Raw genomic sequence first — 20,747 nt, 5'->3', positions numbered from 1 at the left:
CCAAAAGATTGCGGAGGCTTGGCAGTCCCGGATATCATTAAATACTATTTGGCGGCCCAACTCAAACAAGCAATAATGTGGAACAACGATCCAACCACCAGTTGCTGGGTGGGACTTGAGTCTACCTATACGAGACCTCTCTCTCCCGGCCGCTATGTGGACCGAGAGGGTTAGAGAGACCCTCTTGGAAACATTAAAACTGGGAGCAATGAAATGTACATGGCGGATATGGTCTAGAAATAAAGATAAATATGGTCTGATAGCCAGTCCAACACTACTAACGCCTATATTCCACAACCCTGAATTCTCCCCAGGCTGGCTCCCACAGAGACTCAATAAATTTAAGACGTTAAAGTTGATGGTAGCTGACGACTTTGTAGATAACGGTTTAATTCTACCACTCCAGGCGCTGGAGAAGAAACACCAAATCATAAATATACCAGTGTTTGGTTACCTCCAAATCAGGCACTACCTGCAATCAGTCTCCAAAGATTCGGCATTCAAACCTTTAACAAATTTTGAAAGACTGTGTAGGAAAGGATACTACTGTAAAGGACTGATTTCAGAGATATATCTGGGCCTGGCGCGATCAGCGGGTTGTTCCCAACATAGCTATATGATCAAATGGGCAGAAGATTTGAATACAGAGATCGATAGAGAAGACTGGGAGGACATTTGGGAGGTAGCTGCAAAAACGTCAATCTGTACCACTATCAAAGCGAACATTTATAAAATTCTATTTCATCGGTACCTAACCCCGAGCAGGCTGGCCCAGATCTTCCCCGTGTCCCCGGATTTGTGCTGGAGGGGATGCGGGCAAAAAGGAGATATGGTTCATATAGTATTTGGTGGAGTTGCCCAAAAATTCAGGTATTCTGGGTCATGATACAAACATTGATCAGAGAGTACCTAGGGGTGGAGGTTGAGGTGGAACCACTGACCATGGTGCTGGCCAAACCAATAGATGAATTAGGAACGGCAGAAAGTAAGATGATAACTCATGTAATGACGGCTGCCCGCTGTGTTATTGCGGCTGCCTGGAAAAAGGTGAATGCGCCTTCTAGGCAGACGGTCCTACGGAGACTAAGGGAAATAAAGATGATGGAGCTCCTCACAGCACAGTTGAGCCAGAAAACTGACAAATTTCAAAAAATTTGGGAAATATGGCCAGGAAACTAGGGACCCCATAGAAATAAATACAGAAAGACCAGACAAATGGGCTCGCCCTACCCCCCCTTCCACTCCCCCCTTTTTTCTTCTTTTCTACGTTCTTCTCTTTCCTTTGTTAAGCTCATGAGAGACGCCTACGGAAGCGGCTGCTTCCCTAACACAACCGGAAATAAGAAGACAGACCACACTTATTCAAAAACCATGTTATAGCAAATATTTTATTTCAGTAATGATGACAAACTGTTAATGCCCTTTGTTGTATGGACAAGTGACACTGTTAAAACATCACATGTATTCCAAGACTATATATTTGTTACAGTAGCGACATCTTTAATTCGAGTGAATGCCGGCGGCATGCCGGGATCTACCCCAGCTGCCGCCAGTCAAAAACGCACGCCGCCGCGTTTCCCCCACGCACCCCCCCTCCACATCGCGCGCAATTACCCCCCCAAAGACACCCCGAACCCGGCTTCTACTTTGCCCCTCTGCTTCCCCGCACCCCCGCTTACCTAGATTTGAACTCCAGGGGTGTCGGGGAAGCCTGGGGAAGCCGGGGAAGACGGGGAAGCCGGGCGCGCTTGTGACTGTGACGTCACAGTGCGCCGCCACGCGCCGCGGCTACCCGCTTCCCAGCCTCATACAGCCAGCGGCATTTGCTCGAATAAGAGCTGCCGCTGCTGTATGTCTCTCCAAAACAATAAAAAAAATTGAAACAAAAAAAAATAATCCGCAAAAAAGCGAATTAGATGGAGCCGAAGAAATCCACTGACCAAAAGGAACCGTCTGATCCGCTACGGATCCGATATACGACCCCCCAAAAAAGGCCCATCTCTAGTTAAAAGGAACTGATAACGCTGTGAGCTGTAGTTCTGCTACTGACTTAATCCTATAATATTATTTATTCTCCTCTTCTAAAAACTCTGATGTACGCGTGGCTTCTCCATGAGAAAAACTATTGGAGCAAATGAGAAAATTGATCAACAACTTGTTCCAATTACTTGTGACCCCAGTTGGGACTTACAATTAAAGCAAACTCCTGGTACATATCCTCTTCCCACAGCTACGGATGTAAACAGACATGATACGTGGTGGAAAAGGTGACAAAATGTCAAAACACTTCATACATATGAATGGCTGTCACACGGCACACATTTCATATATGTATAAGTTGTGTCCTGGGTACAGCAGGAGCTGGAATATCTGCCGTATCCATATGAATGAGTTTATGTATATAAAATGGTGGGGAACTGGACCATTTCCACACCTCGACCAAGCTACAAGCTTCCAACTTCCACCAATTCCACAGATCCAGGGACAATGGCTGCAGGTACGTCGTCTTTTTTAACATAACATTGTAGCTAAGACGAAATGAGTGTATTCGATCTATGTAGAGACGACTTGACGCAGGTCACTGGGACCTACGGAAACTTGTCTTCAGATGACGACCTCTGGAAAAGACGTGTAAGACGGCAAAAGCTCAAGTGCCAACACAACCGTGGTCCGCTATAAAGTGGCACAGACTGAAACAGACACAAACGACTCCAGGGCCAACCCAGCTTTGAGATAACGGTTACTGGAGATGGTTAACAATCAGCAAAACGGGTCACTCGGTAGGACCGTTCAGCTACCAAATAAGTGAATATGGGAAGGATGTGGATCCAGGGAGTAATCTGATATCCAATATGTGGAGTCAGGAAGGAATTTATTTTTCTCCTTATGAGATATCATTAGATAATGTGTCACAGAGGTTGTGTGTTTGCCTTTCTCTGGGTCAACATACTTTATCCTATATGTATAATTACAGTATCTGTTGTCTACACAGCTAGTTACATAGTAGACATCCATCGATCAAGTTCAACCTATGTTAAATTTAGATGACAGATACTTAAACCCAGGGGTGCGCAAACTGCTTGAGTTGTGCCCCCCCCCGCCCAGGAGCCGCAGCGTTCGCACCCCCCTCTCAAAGACGTTGCGGGTCATGTGATGTCACCCCGCTGCGTCATTTCACGCGCATTGCCATGGCGATGACTGACATCACATGACCCCGCTGCACCATTTGACGCGTCGCCGAAGACCTGGCAGAGAGCAGGTGAGTTAACAGAGGTCTCACTCCTCCCCATGAATTTAATTTAAATGCTGTAGGGAAGAGCGCGGGGCCTCTGTAACTGCCTGCCCCCCCCCCTACAAATTCTCCCGCCCCCCAGTTTGCACACCGCTGCTTTAATCTATATCCGTACCTACAGTATATTGATCTAGACTAAGGCAAACAAAAAAAAACAGTGACACATCATCCAATATCTCATAAGGAGAAAAATTAATTCCTTCCTGACTCCAAGAACAGATTACTCCCTGGATCAACATCCTTCCCATGTTTACTTGGTTTGGTATATCCCAGTACACCTTTAGTTTTTAAAAAGATGTCCAAACTTATTTTGAACAAATCTATTGTATCTGCCATCAGTCTCCATGGGGAATGAATCCCACATTGTAACTGCTCTTACTGTAAAGAACCCTTTCCTTTGTTGCTGGTGAAATCTCCTTTCCTCCGACCTTAAGGGATGGCCCAGAGTCCTTTGTCCTGCCCGTGGGATGAATAGTCCTTTTGACATTACATTTAAGAGGTTGAACTTGATGGACGTATGTATTTTTTCAACCTCATCTACTATGTAACTGTGCTGTTAAGATTACGTCTCCAGGACCAACACAGCTTTGAGATAACGATTACTGGAATATGTTATCGGCAGGACCATTCAGCTACCAGAACGAAATGCTGTTAAGAGGAGTTCTGGAATAGAGCAGCTCAGGGAGGAAAACTAGCCCCTTTCAGGAGTTACCATTAACGTTTCATGCGGACCCACAAACACTTATACACCAATAACATCTGTTTTCAGGCTTATGCTCCTCTCTTGGACTCTTGGCGCTGGTGATACTGTTCCTGCAGAATCCTCATGATGTGGAGGCTTTTCCACCAATGCCTCTGTCCGGTTTGTTTACAAACGCTGTGCTCAGGGCTCAGCACCTTCACCTTCTGGCTGCTGACACATACAGGGATTACGTGAGTACCCAATGGGTTTTTTTTTTTTTACACTACCATGTCCACTTAGTGACGGAGGGGCGTCCATGTTGTTCTCGTCAGTGCCGACTCTGCAAGAACAAGCCCTTTCCCTCCAGCACTGTAGCTTCCTGGCATCATCAACTTCCCGTTTATGGTTTAGCGCAGGGTGGCCAACTCCACCTCTCAAGGGCCACCAACAAGTCAGGTTTTAAAGGATATCCCTGCTTCAGCACAAGTGGCTCAGTAGTTGACTGAGCCACCTGTGCTGAATCAGGGATATTCTTAAAATTTGACCTGTTGGTGACCATTGAGGACTTGAGTTGGCCACCCTTGGTTTAGCGAGATGAGCCACATGGGCAGCCATGTTGTTTTCTTAACCCTTGTGTTGGGTATCCCAAGTTGCTGGCATCCTACTCTCTTTTTTGCTAGTCTTATTCTGAAGCAATGATAGGTCCGAATAATGTATTTCAGTATGGTTTCGCTGTGGCGAATCAGGTAATACAATTGGGGGCTTTTTGAGGGGAGGGGGGGGGGGCATGGAGGTACTTCAGTAACACAACCTCAGTATTTGTATTGCCGTTTCGTGTCTTTTAGGAACGCACTTATATCCCAGAAGATCAGAGACATTCAAACAAAAACTCCTACGCCGTATTTTGCTATTCTGAAACCATCCCGGCTCCAACAGACAAAGATAACACCCACCAGAAATCAGTGAGTAGTGTGGGCAGGTCGGGGTCTAAAGTAGTTACGTACCTGGTAGATAAGGTTGAAAAAAGACATGTCCATCAAGTTCAACTTATACTAAATGTAGACGACGGATACGTTATCCTATATGTGTAATTACAGTATGTTGACCCAGAGGAAGGCAAACACACAGCCCCAGTGACACATTATCCAATGCTGTCTCATAAGGGGAAATAAATTCTTTACTGACCCCCAGTCACGGCCATCAGAGTACTCCCTGGGTTATCATCCTTCCCATGTTATTTATTTGGTATATCCCTGTACATCTTTCCTAACAAAAGGACCAACCTTTTCTTAAACATATCTTCTGTATCTGCCATCACAGTCGTTCACACTAACTGTCCTTACGGTAAAGAACCCTTTCCTTTGTTACTGGGGAAATCTTCTTTCCTCCAACCTTAAGGGATGGCCCGAGTCCTTTGTACTGCCCTTGGAAAGAATTCCTCTTTTGAAAGCTCCCTGTACTGTCCCCGGATATATTTGTATATAGTTATCATATTCCCTCTTAGACGCCTCTTTTGTAATGTAAACAGATCTAATTTAGCTAGCCTCTCCTCATAAATCAGATTATCCATCCCCTTTATTAATGTGGTGGCTTTTCTCGACACTCTCTCTAGTTCCATCATGCATTTTGCCATTAAACATCTGGAAACAAGGTGAAGGTATAATGTATATGCCGTTATGGGGCAATAGGACATTTGGGGCTCTGACAATAACACTGTGTTAAAAGTGTTATTTTCATCCAGTGAGTTGATGTGAGCTACACAAGATTAGAGACCTAAAAAGAGGTATCAGACATGGCTCCAGCCCTACGCTGGGCCACAGCTAACAACCTGTTTCCCATTTCCCACGTATCTTGGCAGGATATGGAGCTTCTGCGTTTCTCACTGACCCTCATTCAGTCCTGGCTGAACCCAGTGCAAATTCTCAACAGAGTGTTCACCAACAACCTGGTGTTCGGAAGCTCGGACAGAGTCTTTGATAGACTGAAGGACCTGGAGGAAGGAATCCAGGTTCTCATGAGGGTGAGTAGCCGAAATGCTGCTCATCAGGGCAAAATAATCTGATAAGACAGCCCACTACCAAGGAGTACTCAATGGAATGCTAGAACCGGCAAATGATTCATTTTTTTCCAAATATTATAAGGGGTTAAGGTTTTTAAGGTAGGGGGTAGCGGTATTAGGGGTTAAGATTAGGGGGTTAATATTATAAGGGGCAAGGTTAGGGACTTACCGTTTCGGTGAAACGGCCGGCAGAGAGATGTCCCGGTGGTGAGGCGAGTGCCGGCAAAATGCCGGCGGTGATTTGGTCACGGCCAAAACGTCCGCGACCAAATATCCTAGATCGTCAATGGAGAGCATCACCATCTGGTTTCTTGAGAGCTGCCCGTTCCATCACAGATATGTTCCTCAATAAAAAACGAGGCAAAAAAAAAGGTGGGTCGCCGTGCGCGTCCTCTCTTCCATGCAGTAACACAGGAGGGGAGAGGGAGTAGGGGGGTCTGACAAGTAGTTGGTATGTTACAAGCCTGTCCAACCTCTGGGGGTCCTTCATCGGGTGTGGGGGAGATACAGAAACACAATGTAATACACAGTGTATGGGAGAGGGGAATCTGGTTACAGGGGACGTTGAGAGACTTATCAGTAGAGACTTTCACACCTGTTTTTTCCTTATCAAGATCCTCAATTCCTCTCAACGTCCAATGTAACCAGGTATCAATCTTACAAACACTGTATATATTATCTTTTTCTCTCTCATACCCAATGAAGGACCCCAAGAGGTTGGGAAAGCTTGTAAAATGTCAACTACTTGTTGGTTCAACAAAAAGGTATCACCCCCCCCCCCCCCCCTACTCGCTCTCCCTCCTGTGTTACTACATGGAAGAGAGGACCAGCACGGCAACCCCACACCCTTCTGTGCCAAAATATGATGCTGAAATTCAAAAGGCTGTATTGGTGGATCACCAGTATGGGGATATTCCGGCAGCGGTGTGATATATCTGGGAGGGATCACCAGTATGGGGATATTCCGGCAGTAGTGTGAGATATCTGGGAGGGATCACCAGTATGGGGATATTCCGGCAGTAGTGTGATATATCTGGGAGGGATCACCAGTATGGGGATATTCCAGCAGCAGTGTGATATATCTGGGAGGGATCACCAGTATGGGGATATTCCGGCAGCAGTGTGATATATCTGGGAGGGATCACCAGTATGGGGATATTCCGGCAGCAGTGTGATATATCTGGGAGGGATCACCAGTATGGGGATATTCCGGCAGCAGTGTGATATATCTGGGAGGGATCACCAGTATGGGGATATTCCGGCAGCAGTGTGATATATCTGGGAGGGATCACCAGTATGGGGATATTCCGGCAGCAGTGTGATATATCTGGGAGGATCACCAGTATGGGGATATTCCGGCAGCAGTGTGATATATCTGGGAGGGATCACCAGTATGGGGATATTCCGGCAGCAGTGTGATATATCTGGGAGGGATCACCAGTACGGGGATATTCCGGCAGTAGTGTGATATATCTGGGAGGGATCACCAGTATGGGGATATTCCGGCAGTAGTGTGATATATCTGGGAGGGATCACCAGTATGGGGATATTCCGGCAGCAGTGTGATATATCTGGGAGGGATCACCAGTATGGGGATATTCCGGCAGCAGTGTGATATATCTGGGAGGGATCACCAGTATGGGGATATTCGGCAGCAGTGTGATATATCTGGGAGGGATCACCAGTATGGGGATATTGCGGCAGCAGTGTGATATATCTGGGAGGGATCACCAGTATGGGGATATTCCGGCAGCAGTGTGATATATCTGGGAGGGATCACCAGTACGGGGATATTCCGGCAGTAGTGTGATATATCTGGGAGGGATCACCAGTATGGGGATATTCCGGCAGCAGTGTGATATATCTGGGAGGGATCACCAGTATGGGGATATTCCGGCAGTAGTGTGATATATCTGGAGGGATCACCAGTATGGGGATATTCCGGCAGCAGTGTGATATATCTGGGAGGGATCACCAGTATGGGATATTCCGGCAGCAGTGTGATATATCTGGGAGGGATCACCAGTATGGGGATATTCCGGCAGCAGTGTGATATATCTGGGAGGTATTCGCAAAAATAATGAGGGATCACAAAACCTCCTACTGTATACCTGGGGGCGGCCAACTGCAGTCCTCAAGGGGCCACCAACCGGTCCGGTTTAGATATCCCCGCTTCAGCCCAGGTGGCTCAATCAAGGACTGAGCCACTGATTGAGCCACCTGTGCTGAAGCAGGGATATCCCGAAACCTGACCTGCTGGTGACCCTCGAGGACCAGAGTTGGCCGACCCCTGCTGTATATCATAACGGTCTGACGTGACCCGAGGGACAGCACGAAGCGTACACATTCCCTGCCCCCCCCCCCACCCCTCCCCCCAAGACACTGTCGCCCCACGTAAACAAGAACGATATATATTATTTCAGGAGCTGGAAGACGGGAACTCCCGCGGCGGCTCCCTGCTGAAGCTCACCTACGACAAGTTCGACGTCAACCTGCGCAACGAGGACGCCTTGGTCAAGAACTACGGCCTCCTGTCCTGCTTCAAGAAAGACATGCACAAAGTGGAGACTTACCTGAAGGTCATGAAGTGTCGCCGGTTCGTCGATGGAAACTGCACTACCTAAAAAATACGGAAAAAAAAAAACAGGCCGCGCTTTGGCGCGGAGAAACGCGCATTGCCGGCTCTCTCAGGTACAAAAAAAAAAGGGGTTAAATGTTATTGTAAGTTACGTTTTATCCTTTTTAAACTTCCTGCCTCGGTCAAAAAAAAAAAAATTAAAAAAAAAAAAAAATTACCGGCTTTGTCGCGGAAATATTTGCTTCGTCTGTGTGGTGAAAATCTTTTGACATTGTACGTGGATTAAAGAAAATGTGGTATAATTTTTCCGATTGTGCGTGCTTTGTTTGTACTCGAGGCGAAAAAAAACAAAAAAAACACGCAAGATCAACGCACATCCACAATAATATAATATATAATTATTATTATTATTATCACTTTCTTGTATCGTGCTGCATAAAAACCTACCGTACACATTTTCAACTTTTTCTACTAATTTTATTTAAAGGAGCAATCCAAGAAATATCCTACGTGTTTTTTTTGTTAATAAATCAGTTCTGTAGTATTAGATATTACTTTTTTTTTTCATACAACCATTTTTAATTAGTTTTAAAGCTGCGTTTTTATTTATTTTGTTCCCCTTTTAATCTGTGCATTAATACAATCCACACAATGATAAGGAATTAGCTAAATTGCCGATTGATCCGTTCACCTGTGATTGATGCGGCTCGGGGGGGTTCACTAAATGGCCGTCAGTGCAGCAGAATAGGACCAAAGATGCAAAGTTCTGTGGGGAAAGATCATGTGACCAGGCAGTCACTAGATACAATTGGTGCACTGCTAGAGAGGGCGGGGCTCAACAAAGGGGTGTGCCAGAGCCTGTTTCAGAAGAGGAAGGGATGTGACTTTGTAAATGGTTGCTATAGAAACAAAAAATGCTGGTTGCATTATAATACCATACAAATGTCATTCAGAGTTTAAAAAAAAAAATGCTACAAGCATTTTCTCATAGTACAGAACTAATTTAATAATAATAAAAAAATAAATAAAAACCAACCACATCTTATACTATATTAGTGAAAGCACTGTATGTATGTTTGCCTGCATGCCTGCCTGCCTGCCTGGATGTCCGGTGTCCCTAGGGGAAATCTGATTGGTCCCTTGGGCCGCCCCCGCACACCTCTCATTGGCCTGAGGCGGAGTGACGGGCCAAAGGACACACAGGGACACACACACACAGGGACACACACACACAGGGACACACACACACAGGGACACACACACACAGGGACACACACACACAGGGACACACACACACAGGGACACACACACACAGGGACACACACACACACACAGGGACACACACACACAGACACAGGGACACACACACACAATGACAGACACACACACAGTGACACACACACACACACACACACACACACACACACACACACACACACACAGCGGGACACACACACTATTATTACCCCTTCAGCGCCCCCCCCCCACCAGTGTCAGCGGCCGTGCGAGACCCCCCCTCTATATCTCCCACCTCTCCCCCCCCCACACATATACATGCCCCCCCCTCCCCGGCGCTACAACTCACCCCTCCCCGGCGGGGGAACAGCCAGTGGCCAGGCAGGCTGCCTCGCGGCGCCGAGTGCCCAAGATGGCGGCGCCCGGGACACAGCGGGGGAGCGGCCACAACACGCTGCCTCCCGCCTCAGATCCACGTGGGACCTTCCGGACGGGTGAGTGAGCGGCCTTCACCACCCCTCACCCCCCATCACCTCCCCTCACCCCCTTTCACCTCCCCTCACTCCACTTCTCCCTTCCACCCCCCTTCACCTCCCCATTTACCTCCCCCCCCTCACCTCCCCCCCCTCCACCCCCCCTTCACCTCCCCTCCACCCCCCCCTTCACCTCCCTTCCACCCCCCCCCTTCACCTCCCTTCCACCCCCCCCCTTCACCTCCCTTCCACCCCCCCCCCCTTCACCTCCCTTCCACCCCCCCCCCTTCACCTCCCTTCCACTCCCCCCCCTTCACCTCCCCTCCACCCCCCCCACCTTCACCTCCCCTCCACCCCCCCTTCCCACCGCCTCCCCCCCCCTTCCACCGCCTCCCCCCCCCCTTCCCACCGCCTCCCCTCCACCTTCCCACCGCCCCCCCCCTTCCCACCGCCTCCCAGCCCCCCTTCCCACCGCCTCCCCCCCCCTTCCCACCGCCTCCCCCCCCCTTCCCACCGCCTCCCCCCCTTCCCACCGCCTCCCACCCCCCCTTCCCACCGCCTCCCACCCCCCCTTCCCACCGCCTCCCACCCCCCCTTCCCACCGCCTCCCACCCCCCCTTCCTCCCCCCCTTCCCACCGCCTCCCTCCCCCCCTTCCCCCCGCCTCCCGCCCCTTCCACACCGCCTCCCACTCCCCTTCCCACCGCCTCCCACTCCCCTTCCCACCGCCTCCCACCCCCCGCCTTCCCACCGCCTCCCACCCCCCGCCTTCCCTCCGCCTCCACCCCCCGCCTTCCCACCTCCTCCCCCTTCCCACCACCTCACCCCTCCCCCCCCCCTTTCCACCACCTCCCCCCCTTCCCACCACCTCCCCCCCCCTTCCCACCACCTCCACCCTCCCCCCCTTCCCACCACCTCCCCCCCTTCCCACCACCTTCCCCCTCCTCCCCCCTTCCCACCACCTTCCCCCTCCTCCCCCTTCCCACCACATCCCCCCTTCTCTCCCTTTCCACCACCTTCCCCCTCCTCCTCCTTCCACCACCTCCCCCCTTCCCACCACCTCCCCCCTTCTCCCCCTTCCCCCCTTCTCCCCCTTTCCACCACCTCCCCCCTCCTCCCCCTTCCCACACTTCTCCCCTCCCCCCCCCCCGCTCCCCTTCCCCCCCGCTCCCCTTCACCCCCCCTCCGCTCCCCTTTCCACCCCCCCTCCGCTCCTCTTCCCCCCCCTCCACCTCTTTTTACCCTTTCCCCTCCCACACTTCCACCCCCTCCTTTAACCCTTCCCCCCCCTCCTCTAACCCTTCCCCCCCCTCCTCTAACCCTTCCCCCCCTCCTCTAACCCTTCCCCCCCCTCCTCTAACCCTTCCCCCCCCTCCTCTAACCCTTCCCCCCCCCTCCTCTAACCCTTCCCCCCCCTCCTCTAACCCTTCCCCCCCCTCCTCTAACCCTTCCCCCCCCCTCCTCTAACCCTTCCCCCCCCCTCCTCTAACCCTTCCCCCCCCCTCCTCTAACCCTTCCCCCCCCCTCCTCTAACCCTTCCCCCCCCCCCTCCTCTAACCCTTCCCCCCCCCCTCCTCTAACCCTTCCCCCCCCCTCCTCTAACCCTTCCCCCCCCCCTCCTCTAACCCTTCCCCCCCCCCTCCTCTAACCCTTCCCCCCCCCTCCTCTAACCCTTCCCCCCCCTCCTCTAACCCTTCCCCCCCCTCCTCCACCCCTTGCCCCCCTCCTCCACCCCATGCCCCCCTCCTCCACCCCATGCCCCCCTCCTCCACCCCATGCCCCCCCTCCTCCACCCCATGCCCCCCTCCTCCACCCCATGCCCCCCCCCTCCACCCCTTGCCCCCCCCCTCCACCCCTTGCCCCCCCCTCCACCCCTTGCCCCCCCCCTCCACCCCTTGCCCCCCCCCTCCACCCCTTGCCCCCCCCTCCACCCCTTGCCCCCCTCCTCCACCCCCTCCTCTCCTTCCCGCCGCCCTTTGCCTTCATGCCCGCCTTACCGCCTCCCCACCCCCCGCCTTTCACCCGCCCTTACTCCGGCCGCCTCTGCCTTTCACCCACCGCCTCACAGCCGCTGCACGCACTCAACAGACACCCGCTACACTCGACACATACCTGCCGCCACACACACCTGCTGCCTCCCGCCCCTACGCACCGACATCACTGACCCACCGCCTCACACCCTAGCAGGACCCCCACTCACAGACAGCACTCACAACCCACGCGCCAGCCGCCGCCTCACACCCTTGCAGGACCCCCACTCACAGACAGCACTCACAACCCACGCGCCACCCGCCGCCTCACACCCTAGCAGGACCCCCACTCACAGACAGCACTCACAACCCACGCGCCACCCGCCGCCTCACACCCTAGCAGGACACACGACTCAGATTTTTACATCACTTATGGCACCAAAATATACATTGTACTGTGGTGTGGTTACAATAAACCATTTTTATACAACATCGTATTACATTTTCTTCCATCTTTCTTTTCAATATTATTATCCAACCTTTACAACAAATAGTCACCTATTGTTCCACCATTTATAAATAATACTACCTATTACGCATTTACATCCCGGGCAACGCCGGGTCTCTCAGCTAGTGTAGGATATTGCTTAGTCTGCAGCTTTAATATACTGAGCATCCTTTGATTTCTATAGCAGACTTTAGCACACCACCCCAGCAGTGCAAGATATTTGTCACACTTTCCTGTTTGTGATCATTTGTTGCCAATGTTACAGTTACATAATAGATCAGCTTAAAAAAACAAAAAAAAACACATGCGTCCATCAAGTTCAACCTATGCCAAATTTCAACTACAGATACTTTATCCTATATCTGTACTTACAGTATATTGATCTAGAGGAAGGCAAACAAAAACCCCAGTGTCATATCATCCAATGATATCTCATAAGAGGAAAAATTAATTCCTTCCTGACTCCAACAATTGGCAATCGGATTAATCCCTGGATCAACATCCTCCCCATGTATACTTATTTGGTATATCCCTGTATACCTTTCCTGTACCCAGTAATTTGACCTGCAAACTGTAACACTAGACATCACCTTAACAATAAACAAAGACATTATAGCTGCTGAGTTATGCATAAAGAGAGAAAAGAAACCTAAACAACCTCACAACTAAATGTATAGTGAATGTTTTAAAATACTTTATTGTACCAATAAATAAAAAAATGGGGTTTAAAATAAGATGTATATCAAACAGTACGTGACTGTCATTTGTAACGTAACTCTGGTAAGTTAGGTTGATGAAATATATGGGGATCCCTTATGGATATTCGGGATCCTTATGCCATTATATAGCTGCCTATTAATATAGGACTAAGGCCTTACGGCCTTAGTCACACACGGCACAGTCCCTTATGCCAACGCTTGATGGAAGCGTGCACTCCACAACTCCATTGAAATGCCGCGGGTGCACGGCCGTCAAACGCCAAGGTGAAATAGGGTACATGTGTATACTCTCTCCACCCGAGAAAGAAGCAGCACGCCAGAGGGCGTGCGAATAAAAAAACGTCCATATTTATTTGTGGACGGATCGACCAACTTAGACCATCGCCAACATCTTGCCAAGCTGGGCGACCGAAACGTCGATCCGTCCACACGTAAATATGGAACGGTTTGTACTTGGACACCTAATCCACCACACATACCCTACAAAGCTCCACCACAATACAACCCTGCCCAAAATCTACACAATGTAACCCAAACTCGTGGCAAAGAACATTGAACCGCGTCTCTTCTGGATCTACTAAGACTTCAGGGCAGGGGAGTGACGTTTCTATCACTGGTAATCCGAGGTCCTCTCAACGGAGACCGAGCTATGCCTTAGTAACACAATGGTATCACACTAGTGGGGTTTAGTGTAAGAACGTGACAATCTAGGTGTGGTCCCGTCCAAAATAAAATCGGGAGCCAAACGCGTCATATGAGAAAATGACCAATTACAGGTTCCCCGAAATAAATAAATAAACACACACTTATTGGTAAGGATCAAGCTCTGTATCAACTCTGCAGTTACTAGTTTGCTCACCTAATATTATATTGAGTGTCCAGACGTCACAGTGCTGATCTCTCTTGTAATATGTGGAGATACCAGTCTTTGTACGCCCACAAATACACGATTATACAGGCATACCCCGGTTTAAGGACACTCACTTTAAGTACACTCGCGAGTAAGGGACATATCGACCAATAGGCAAACGGCAGCTCACGCATGCGCCTGTCAGCACGTCCTGAACAGCAATGCCGGCTCCCTACCTGTACCGAAGCTGTGCGCAAGCGGGAGCCTATAGAGCCTGTTATACATGCGTTATTTACATCAGTTATGCACGTATATGACGATTGCAGTACAGTACATGCATCGATAAGTGGGAAAAAGGTAGTGCTTCCTTTAAGTACATTTTCGCTTTACATACATGCTCCGGTCCCATTGCGTACGTGAATGCGGGGTACGCCTGTAATACACTTGGAAAGATATCCAAGACCGATATCTCTACGTACTGTATAAAGGGGTGTTTGGGGGGGGGTTATAATAGAGAGTATCACTCCATACGTTAACCTTTCACGAGGCGCTCATTTAGGCGAACGCCTCTCTAAGTCAAATCGCAGACGCCTGTGGATCTGGGCCTCAAGCGCCCAGCAGAGTTTGGCATGGAAGCTCATTTCTCTGCCACACATGGACGCGGCCGCTTAAACAGATCTGATTACGCAAGAGGCAGGCGTGCGCTTCCCAAGACCTGCTAATGAGCTACGAACGCTGGGAACAAACGAGTCGCCTTCCGGTGGGGGACCAAGTTACATTTAATGCAGTCATTTAGCACAGAAATATTACAAGATAAAAGAAGTAGCCGGCGAGCCATCGTGTCACACGTACAATCCCATTTACAGATCTAACGTACAATCACACGCACAATCCCATTTACAGATCTAACGTACAATCACACGCACAATCCCATTTACAGATCTAACGTACAATCACACGCACAATCCCATTTACAGATCTAACGTACAATCACACGCACAATCCCTTTTACAGATCTAACGTACAATCACACGCACAATCCCATTTACAGATCTAACGTACAATCACACGCACAATCCCTTTTACAGATCTAACGTACAATCACACGCACAATCCCATTTACAGATCTAACGTACAATCACACGCACAATCCCATTTACAGATCTAACGTACAATCACACGCACAATCCCATTTACAGATCTAACGTACATTCACACGCACAATCCCATTTACAGATCTAACGTACAATCACACGCACAATCCCATTTACAGATCTAACGTACAATCACACGCACAATCCCATTTACAGATCTAACGTACAATCACACGCACAATCCCATTTACAGATCTAACGTACAATCACACGCACAATCCCATTTACAGATCTAACGTACAATCACACGCACAATCCCATTACAGATCTAACGTACAATCACACGCACAATCCCATTTACAGATCTAACGTACAATTCACACGCACAATCCCATTTACAGATCTAACGTACAATCACACGCACAATCCCATTTACAGATCTAACGTACAATCACACGCACAATCCCATTTACAGATCTAACGTACAATCACACGCACAATCCCATTTACAGATCTAACGTACAATCACACGCACAATCCCATTTACAGATCTAACGTACAATCACACGCACAATCCCATTTACAGATCTAACGTACAATCACACGCACAATCCCATTTACAGATCTAACGTACAATCACACGCACAATCCCATTTACAGAATCTAACGTACATTCACACGCACAATCCCATTTACAGATCTAACGTACAATCACACGCACAATCCCATTTACAGATCTAACGTACAATCACACGCACAATCCCATTTACAGATCTAACGTACAATCACACGCACAATCCCATTTACAGATCTAACGTACAATCACACGCACAATCCCATTTACAGATCTAACGTACAATCACACGCACAATCCCATTTACAGATCTAACGTACAATCACACGCACAATCCCATTTACAGATCTAACGTACAATCACACGCACAATCCCATTTACAGATCTAACGTACATTCACACGCACAATCCCTTTTACAGATCTCCGGTCATGGGATGACATTATTATTTTTTTTAATTCCCCCTTCCCAACGGCCGGTCTTCTTTACACCCCGTCGGCCAAGGTCTCCTCCTGGAAGCTCAGCTCTGCCAGGACATCCTCGTCTTCCCCATCCTGATTCACTGGGTCCACGTGAAGTCGTTCACCTGCAGACGTACGGCAGAGGTTAGACCCAGTAAGACAGGACACCCCCCCCCCCCCCAAGGTTATATCCCAGGGACGGCCAACTCCGGGTCCTCAAGGGCCACCAACAGTTCAGGTTTTCATGATATCGCTGCTTCAGCACAGGTGGCGCCAATCGGTCCCAGCTTCAGCACAGATGGCTCCCATCGGTCCCAGCTTCAGCACAGGCGGCTCCCATCGGTCCCAGCTTCAGCACAGGCGGCTCCCATCGTCCCAGCTTCAGCACAGGCGGCTCCCATCGGTCCCAGATTCAGCACAGGCGGCTCCCATCGGTCCCAGCTTCAGCACAGGCGGCTCCCATCGGTCCCAGCTTCAGCACAGGCGGCTCCCATCGGCCCCAGCTTCAGCACAGGTGGCTCCAATCAGTTCCAGCTTCAGCACAGTTGCTCCAATCGTCCCAGCTTCAGCACAGGTTGCTCCAATCATTCCCAGCTTCAGCACAGGTGGCTCCCATCCGTCCCAGCTTCAGCACAGGTGGCTCCCATCGGTCCCAGCTTCAGCACAGGTGGCTCCAATCGGTCCCAGCTTCAGCACAGGTGGCTCCCATCGGTCCCAGCTTCAGCACAGGTGGCGCCCATCGGTCCCAGCTTCAGATACATCAAAAAAAAAAAAACAAAAAAAAACCAACAAACCAAAAAAAAAAGCACAGGTGGCTCCCATCGGTCCCAGCTTCAGCACAGGTGGCTCCCATCGGTCCCAGCTTCAGCACAGGTGGCTCCCATCGGTCCCAGCTTCAGCACAGGTGGCTCCCATCGGTCCCAGCTTCAGCACAGGTGGCGCCCATCGGTCCCAGCTTCAGCACAGGTGGCTCCCATCGGTCCCAGCTTCAGCACAGGTGGCTCCCATCGGTCCCAGCTTCAGCACAGGTGGCTCCCATCGTCCCAGCTTCAGCACAGGTGGCGCCCATTGGTCCCAGCTTCAGCACAGGTGGCTCCCATCGGTCCCAGCTTCAGCACAAGTGGCTCAATCGGTCCCAGCTTCAGCACAAGTAGCTCAAAAAATCGGTCCCAGCTTCAGCACAAGCTCAGTCAAGCAGGGATATCTTGAAAACCCAAACCGGCTGGTGGCCCTTGAGGACTCTGAATACAAGACGTGCAATCAACGTAAAACCGAAACGTATTAATTCGATTTAAAATAAAAGTGGGGGGGGGGGGGGGGGGGGGGGGGGGGGGGGGGGGAGGGGATTAATGTACCTGGATCAGCCCCCGCAGCTCTTCTTCTGACAAACAGTCGACCACGTCGTCCTCGGAAGGGACGTATTCCACAACCACCCTCCCTTTCTCTGGGAAACAAATGGAGATATATATATATATATATATATATATATATATATATATATAATATATATAGGATAAGTGTCTGCCGCCTAAATATAACAGATTGAACTCGATGGGCCGGTCCTCGTTTCAACCTCATCTACCGTGTAAGCCTGGCTCAGACGCCGCGTAATAAGGCAGAGGCGGGCGACGCTGGCGCTGCCGAGTACAGGAGCTGGAAGTGATATGTTTACTTGGGTTGGGGGTGACTTCACCCAAGAGGCTCAGTGCTGGTGGGGGGGGGGGGGGGTGTCGCGTTACATTATTAGGTCAAGTTTACTAGGAAATATGAAGCAGGGGGTGAGCGAGACTCGGAAAAACGAGGGGAGCGTCTTACCTGAAACCACCAGGAGTATTTTCTGAAACGCGGCGGACAGGGCCTTCTGGATGGCGTATTTCTGCAACTTCCCCGTCTTCGTCAGAATTTCCATTGGGTCTACAACCACGATCCATGAAAAAAAACAAAAAAAAAACAAAACAAAAAGCCCTGTTGCTGAAGCGGATCAGAACATCGGATCGGCTGACGTCATGCAGCCCGAATCGTCACGGCGTGAAGAGCGGTAGCTGCTGGTTCGCGCAAGCGCACGAGCCCGACTGACCCAGCTGTAACAATGTTTTATTGCAGCATGGCCTGCGCCAACGGGCGGGCACACTGCAGCCCTCAAGGGCCACCAACAGGTCAGGTTTTCAGGATGTCCCTGCTTCAGCACAGGGGATAGTGCCTTAATTAGTCTTGTACCGGGTAGTGATTTATAAAAATGTAAAAAAAACGGGTAACGGGTACCCGGTTACCACTTACCTGCAGGGTGGAGGAAGACCGCGGCGACATTCATGAAGAGCAGCAGCGGTCCTGTGGCGGTGGCAGCGTCCGAAGTGTCTCCGGCCGGCGCGGGAGCAGCAGGAATCCAGCACACCGCACAGCAGCAGCTAAGCAGTGTAAGCCGCGGTACCATGTGACCGGAGCAGGAGCGTTGCTATTGGACAGCCGGCTGTCCAATAGCAACGCTCCTGCCACGTGGTTCCGCGGCTCACACTGCTTACGTGCGGTGTGCTGGATTCCTGCTGCTCCCGCACCGGCCAAAGACACTTCGGACGCTGCCACCGCCACAGGACCGCTGCTGCTCTTCATAGGGGGTCTCCCGTCGCTGGCTGCAGGTAAGCGATATGTTTATTTTCAGCTACCCTGACATTACCCGACGCCCATTTCTCAGCTGCCGGGGTCCGGGTAATTTCCGGGTAGCTGGAAAAAAAAGTGCCTGGTAACGCCAGGCACCGGGGAATTCTGGGTACAGTACTCGGTACACTAGTCATAACGACACAGGTGGTTTAACCAGTCCCAGCGTCAGCACAGGTGGATCAGTCACCTGTGCTGAAGCAGGGATAGACTGACATCCAGACCAGTTGGTTACCCTTGAGGACTCGGTATACAAAACGTGCCGTCAACGTTTACACGAGTAAAACCGTAATGTATTCATTCAAATAAAAAAAATGAAGCTCTCTCCTGAGCGCAAAGCTGTGCAAATGCTACTTCCCAAAAATAAATACAGAGAGGGGGGGGGGGGGGGCGGCGAGAGGGACAGAGAGGGGGTGCAAGAGAGAGTGAGGGTGCGAGAGAGAGAGAGGGTGAAGAACGAAGGACTGATAAAACCTATTCACAAGAAAGGAGACAGGTTGGACACATCCAATTACAGAGGTATCTGTGTCAGCAGCACCCTGGGGAAACTGTTCTACAGCATCTTGAACAGCAGAATCCTCACCTTCCTGACAGAGCAGAGTGTACTGAGTAAGAGCCAGACAGGCTTCCTGCCAAACCACCGCACCACGGATCACATCTACACCCTACGCCACCGCACCACATCACCACCTTACACAGCCTGACCAATAAGCACGTCCACAACACCTAAAGGGCAAAATCTGTGCTTGCTTTGTGGACATCAAAAAGGCTTCGACTCCATGTGGCATTCAGGTCTATTGCTGAAAATACTAGAGAGCGGAATAGGGGGGAGAACATACGACACCATCAAAAGTATGTACTTTGAAAACAAATGCTGCGTGAAAGTTAATAACAGAAGGACAGACTTCTTCCATCAAGGCCGTGGAGTTAGACAGGGCTGCAGCCTGAGTCCCACACTGTTTAACATCTACATCAATGAGCTCGCAGCAGCCCTAGAATCCTCCTCAGCACCTGGGCTCAACTTGGCTGGAACTGAGATTAAGTCTCTACTATACGCAGACCACCTGCTCCTGCTGTCTCCAACAGGACAGGGCCTCCCACAGGACAGGGCCTCCCACAGGACAGGGCCTCCCACAGGACAGGGCCTCCCACAGGACAGGGCCTCCCACAGGACAGGGCCTCCCACAGGACAGGGCCTCCCACAGGACAGGGCCTCCAACAGGACAGGGCCTCCAACAGGACAGGGCCTCCAACAGGACAGGGCCTCCCACAGGACAGGGCCTCCCACAGGACAGGGCCTCCCACAGGACAGGGCCTCCCACAGGACAGGGCCTCCCACAGGACAGGGCCTCCAACAGGACAGGGCCTCCAACAGAAACTGGCAATACTAGAAAAATTCAGCCAGACCTGGGCACTCTCTGTGAACCTAGAAAAAAAACAGAATAATGGTATTCCAGAAAAAATCTAAAAAACATCCGACCATATCGCAATTCACACTGGACGACAATGCTCTGGAACAGACAGCGAGCTACACATACCGAGGTCTAACAATCAGCTCATCAGGGAAATTCAACCTGGCCATAAATACACTGAAGGAGAAG

At 50.4% G+C, this 20,747-nt stretch overlaps 1 protein-coding gene and 1 long non-coding RNA gene across 2 annotated transcripts; one reads left to right on the top strand and one right to left on the bottom strand.

Annotated features, from left to right (window-relative positions):
- The first annotated feature begins 2,369 nt into the window (after positions 1-2,369).
- LOC142475947 (somatotropin-like) lies at positions 2,370-8,718 on the top strand. The gene is made up of 5 exons (XM_075581609.1): positions 2,370-2,497; positions 4,062-4,225; positions 4,820-4,936; positions 5,833-5,994; positions 8,457-8,718. Exons 1-5 carry the CDS (start codon positions 2,407-2,409, stop codon positions 8,655-8,657), a joined length of 735 nt encoding a protein of 244 aa, XP_075437724.1. The 5' UTR covers positions 2,370-2,406; the 3' UTR covers positions 8,658-8,718.
- A 7,567-nt stretch (positions 8,719-16,285) lies between these two features.
- LOC142475946 (uncharacterized) lies at positions 16,286-18,462 on the bottom strand. Its single transcript, XR_012791214.1, has 3 exons — positions 18,310-18,462; positions 17,850-17,938; positions 16,286-16,619 (listed from the first exon to the last, which is right to left on the bottom strand). It is a non-coding gene; the product is annotated as an uncharacterized LOC142475946 (long non-coding RNA).
- Between the last annotated feature and the right edge of the window lie 2,285 nt (positions 18,463-20,747).

The sequence above is a fragment of the Ascaphus truei genome, unplaced genomic scaffold, assembly GCF_040206685.1.
Source record: "Ascaphus truei isolate aAscTru1 unplaced genomic scaffold, aAscTru1.hap1 HAP1_SCAFFOLD_145, whole genome shotgun sequence".
In the NCBI taxonomy this organism is placed as follows: domain Eukaryota; kingdom Metazoa; phylum Chordata; class Amphibia; order Anura; family Ascaphidae; genus Ascaphus; species Ascaphus truei.
This window is presented reverse-complemented; position numbering and strand designations above follow the sequence as displayed.

Coding starts and splice junctions, on each gene's coding strand:
- LOC142475947 (XM_075581609.1), top strand. CDS start 2,407: ATGGTGGGGAACTGGACCATTTCCACACCTCGACCAAGCTACAAGCTT. Junction 4,226..4,819: donor CTGACACATACAGGGATTAC/GTGAGTACCCAA, acceptor CGTGTCTTTTAG/GAACGCACTTATATCCCAGA. Junction 4,937..5,832: donor ATAACACCCACCAGAAATCA/GTGAGTAGTGTG, acceptor GTATCTTGGCAG/GATATGGAGCTTCTGCGTTT.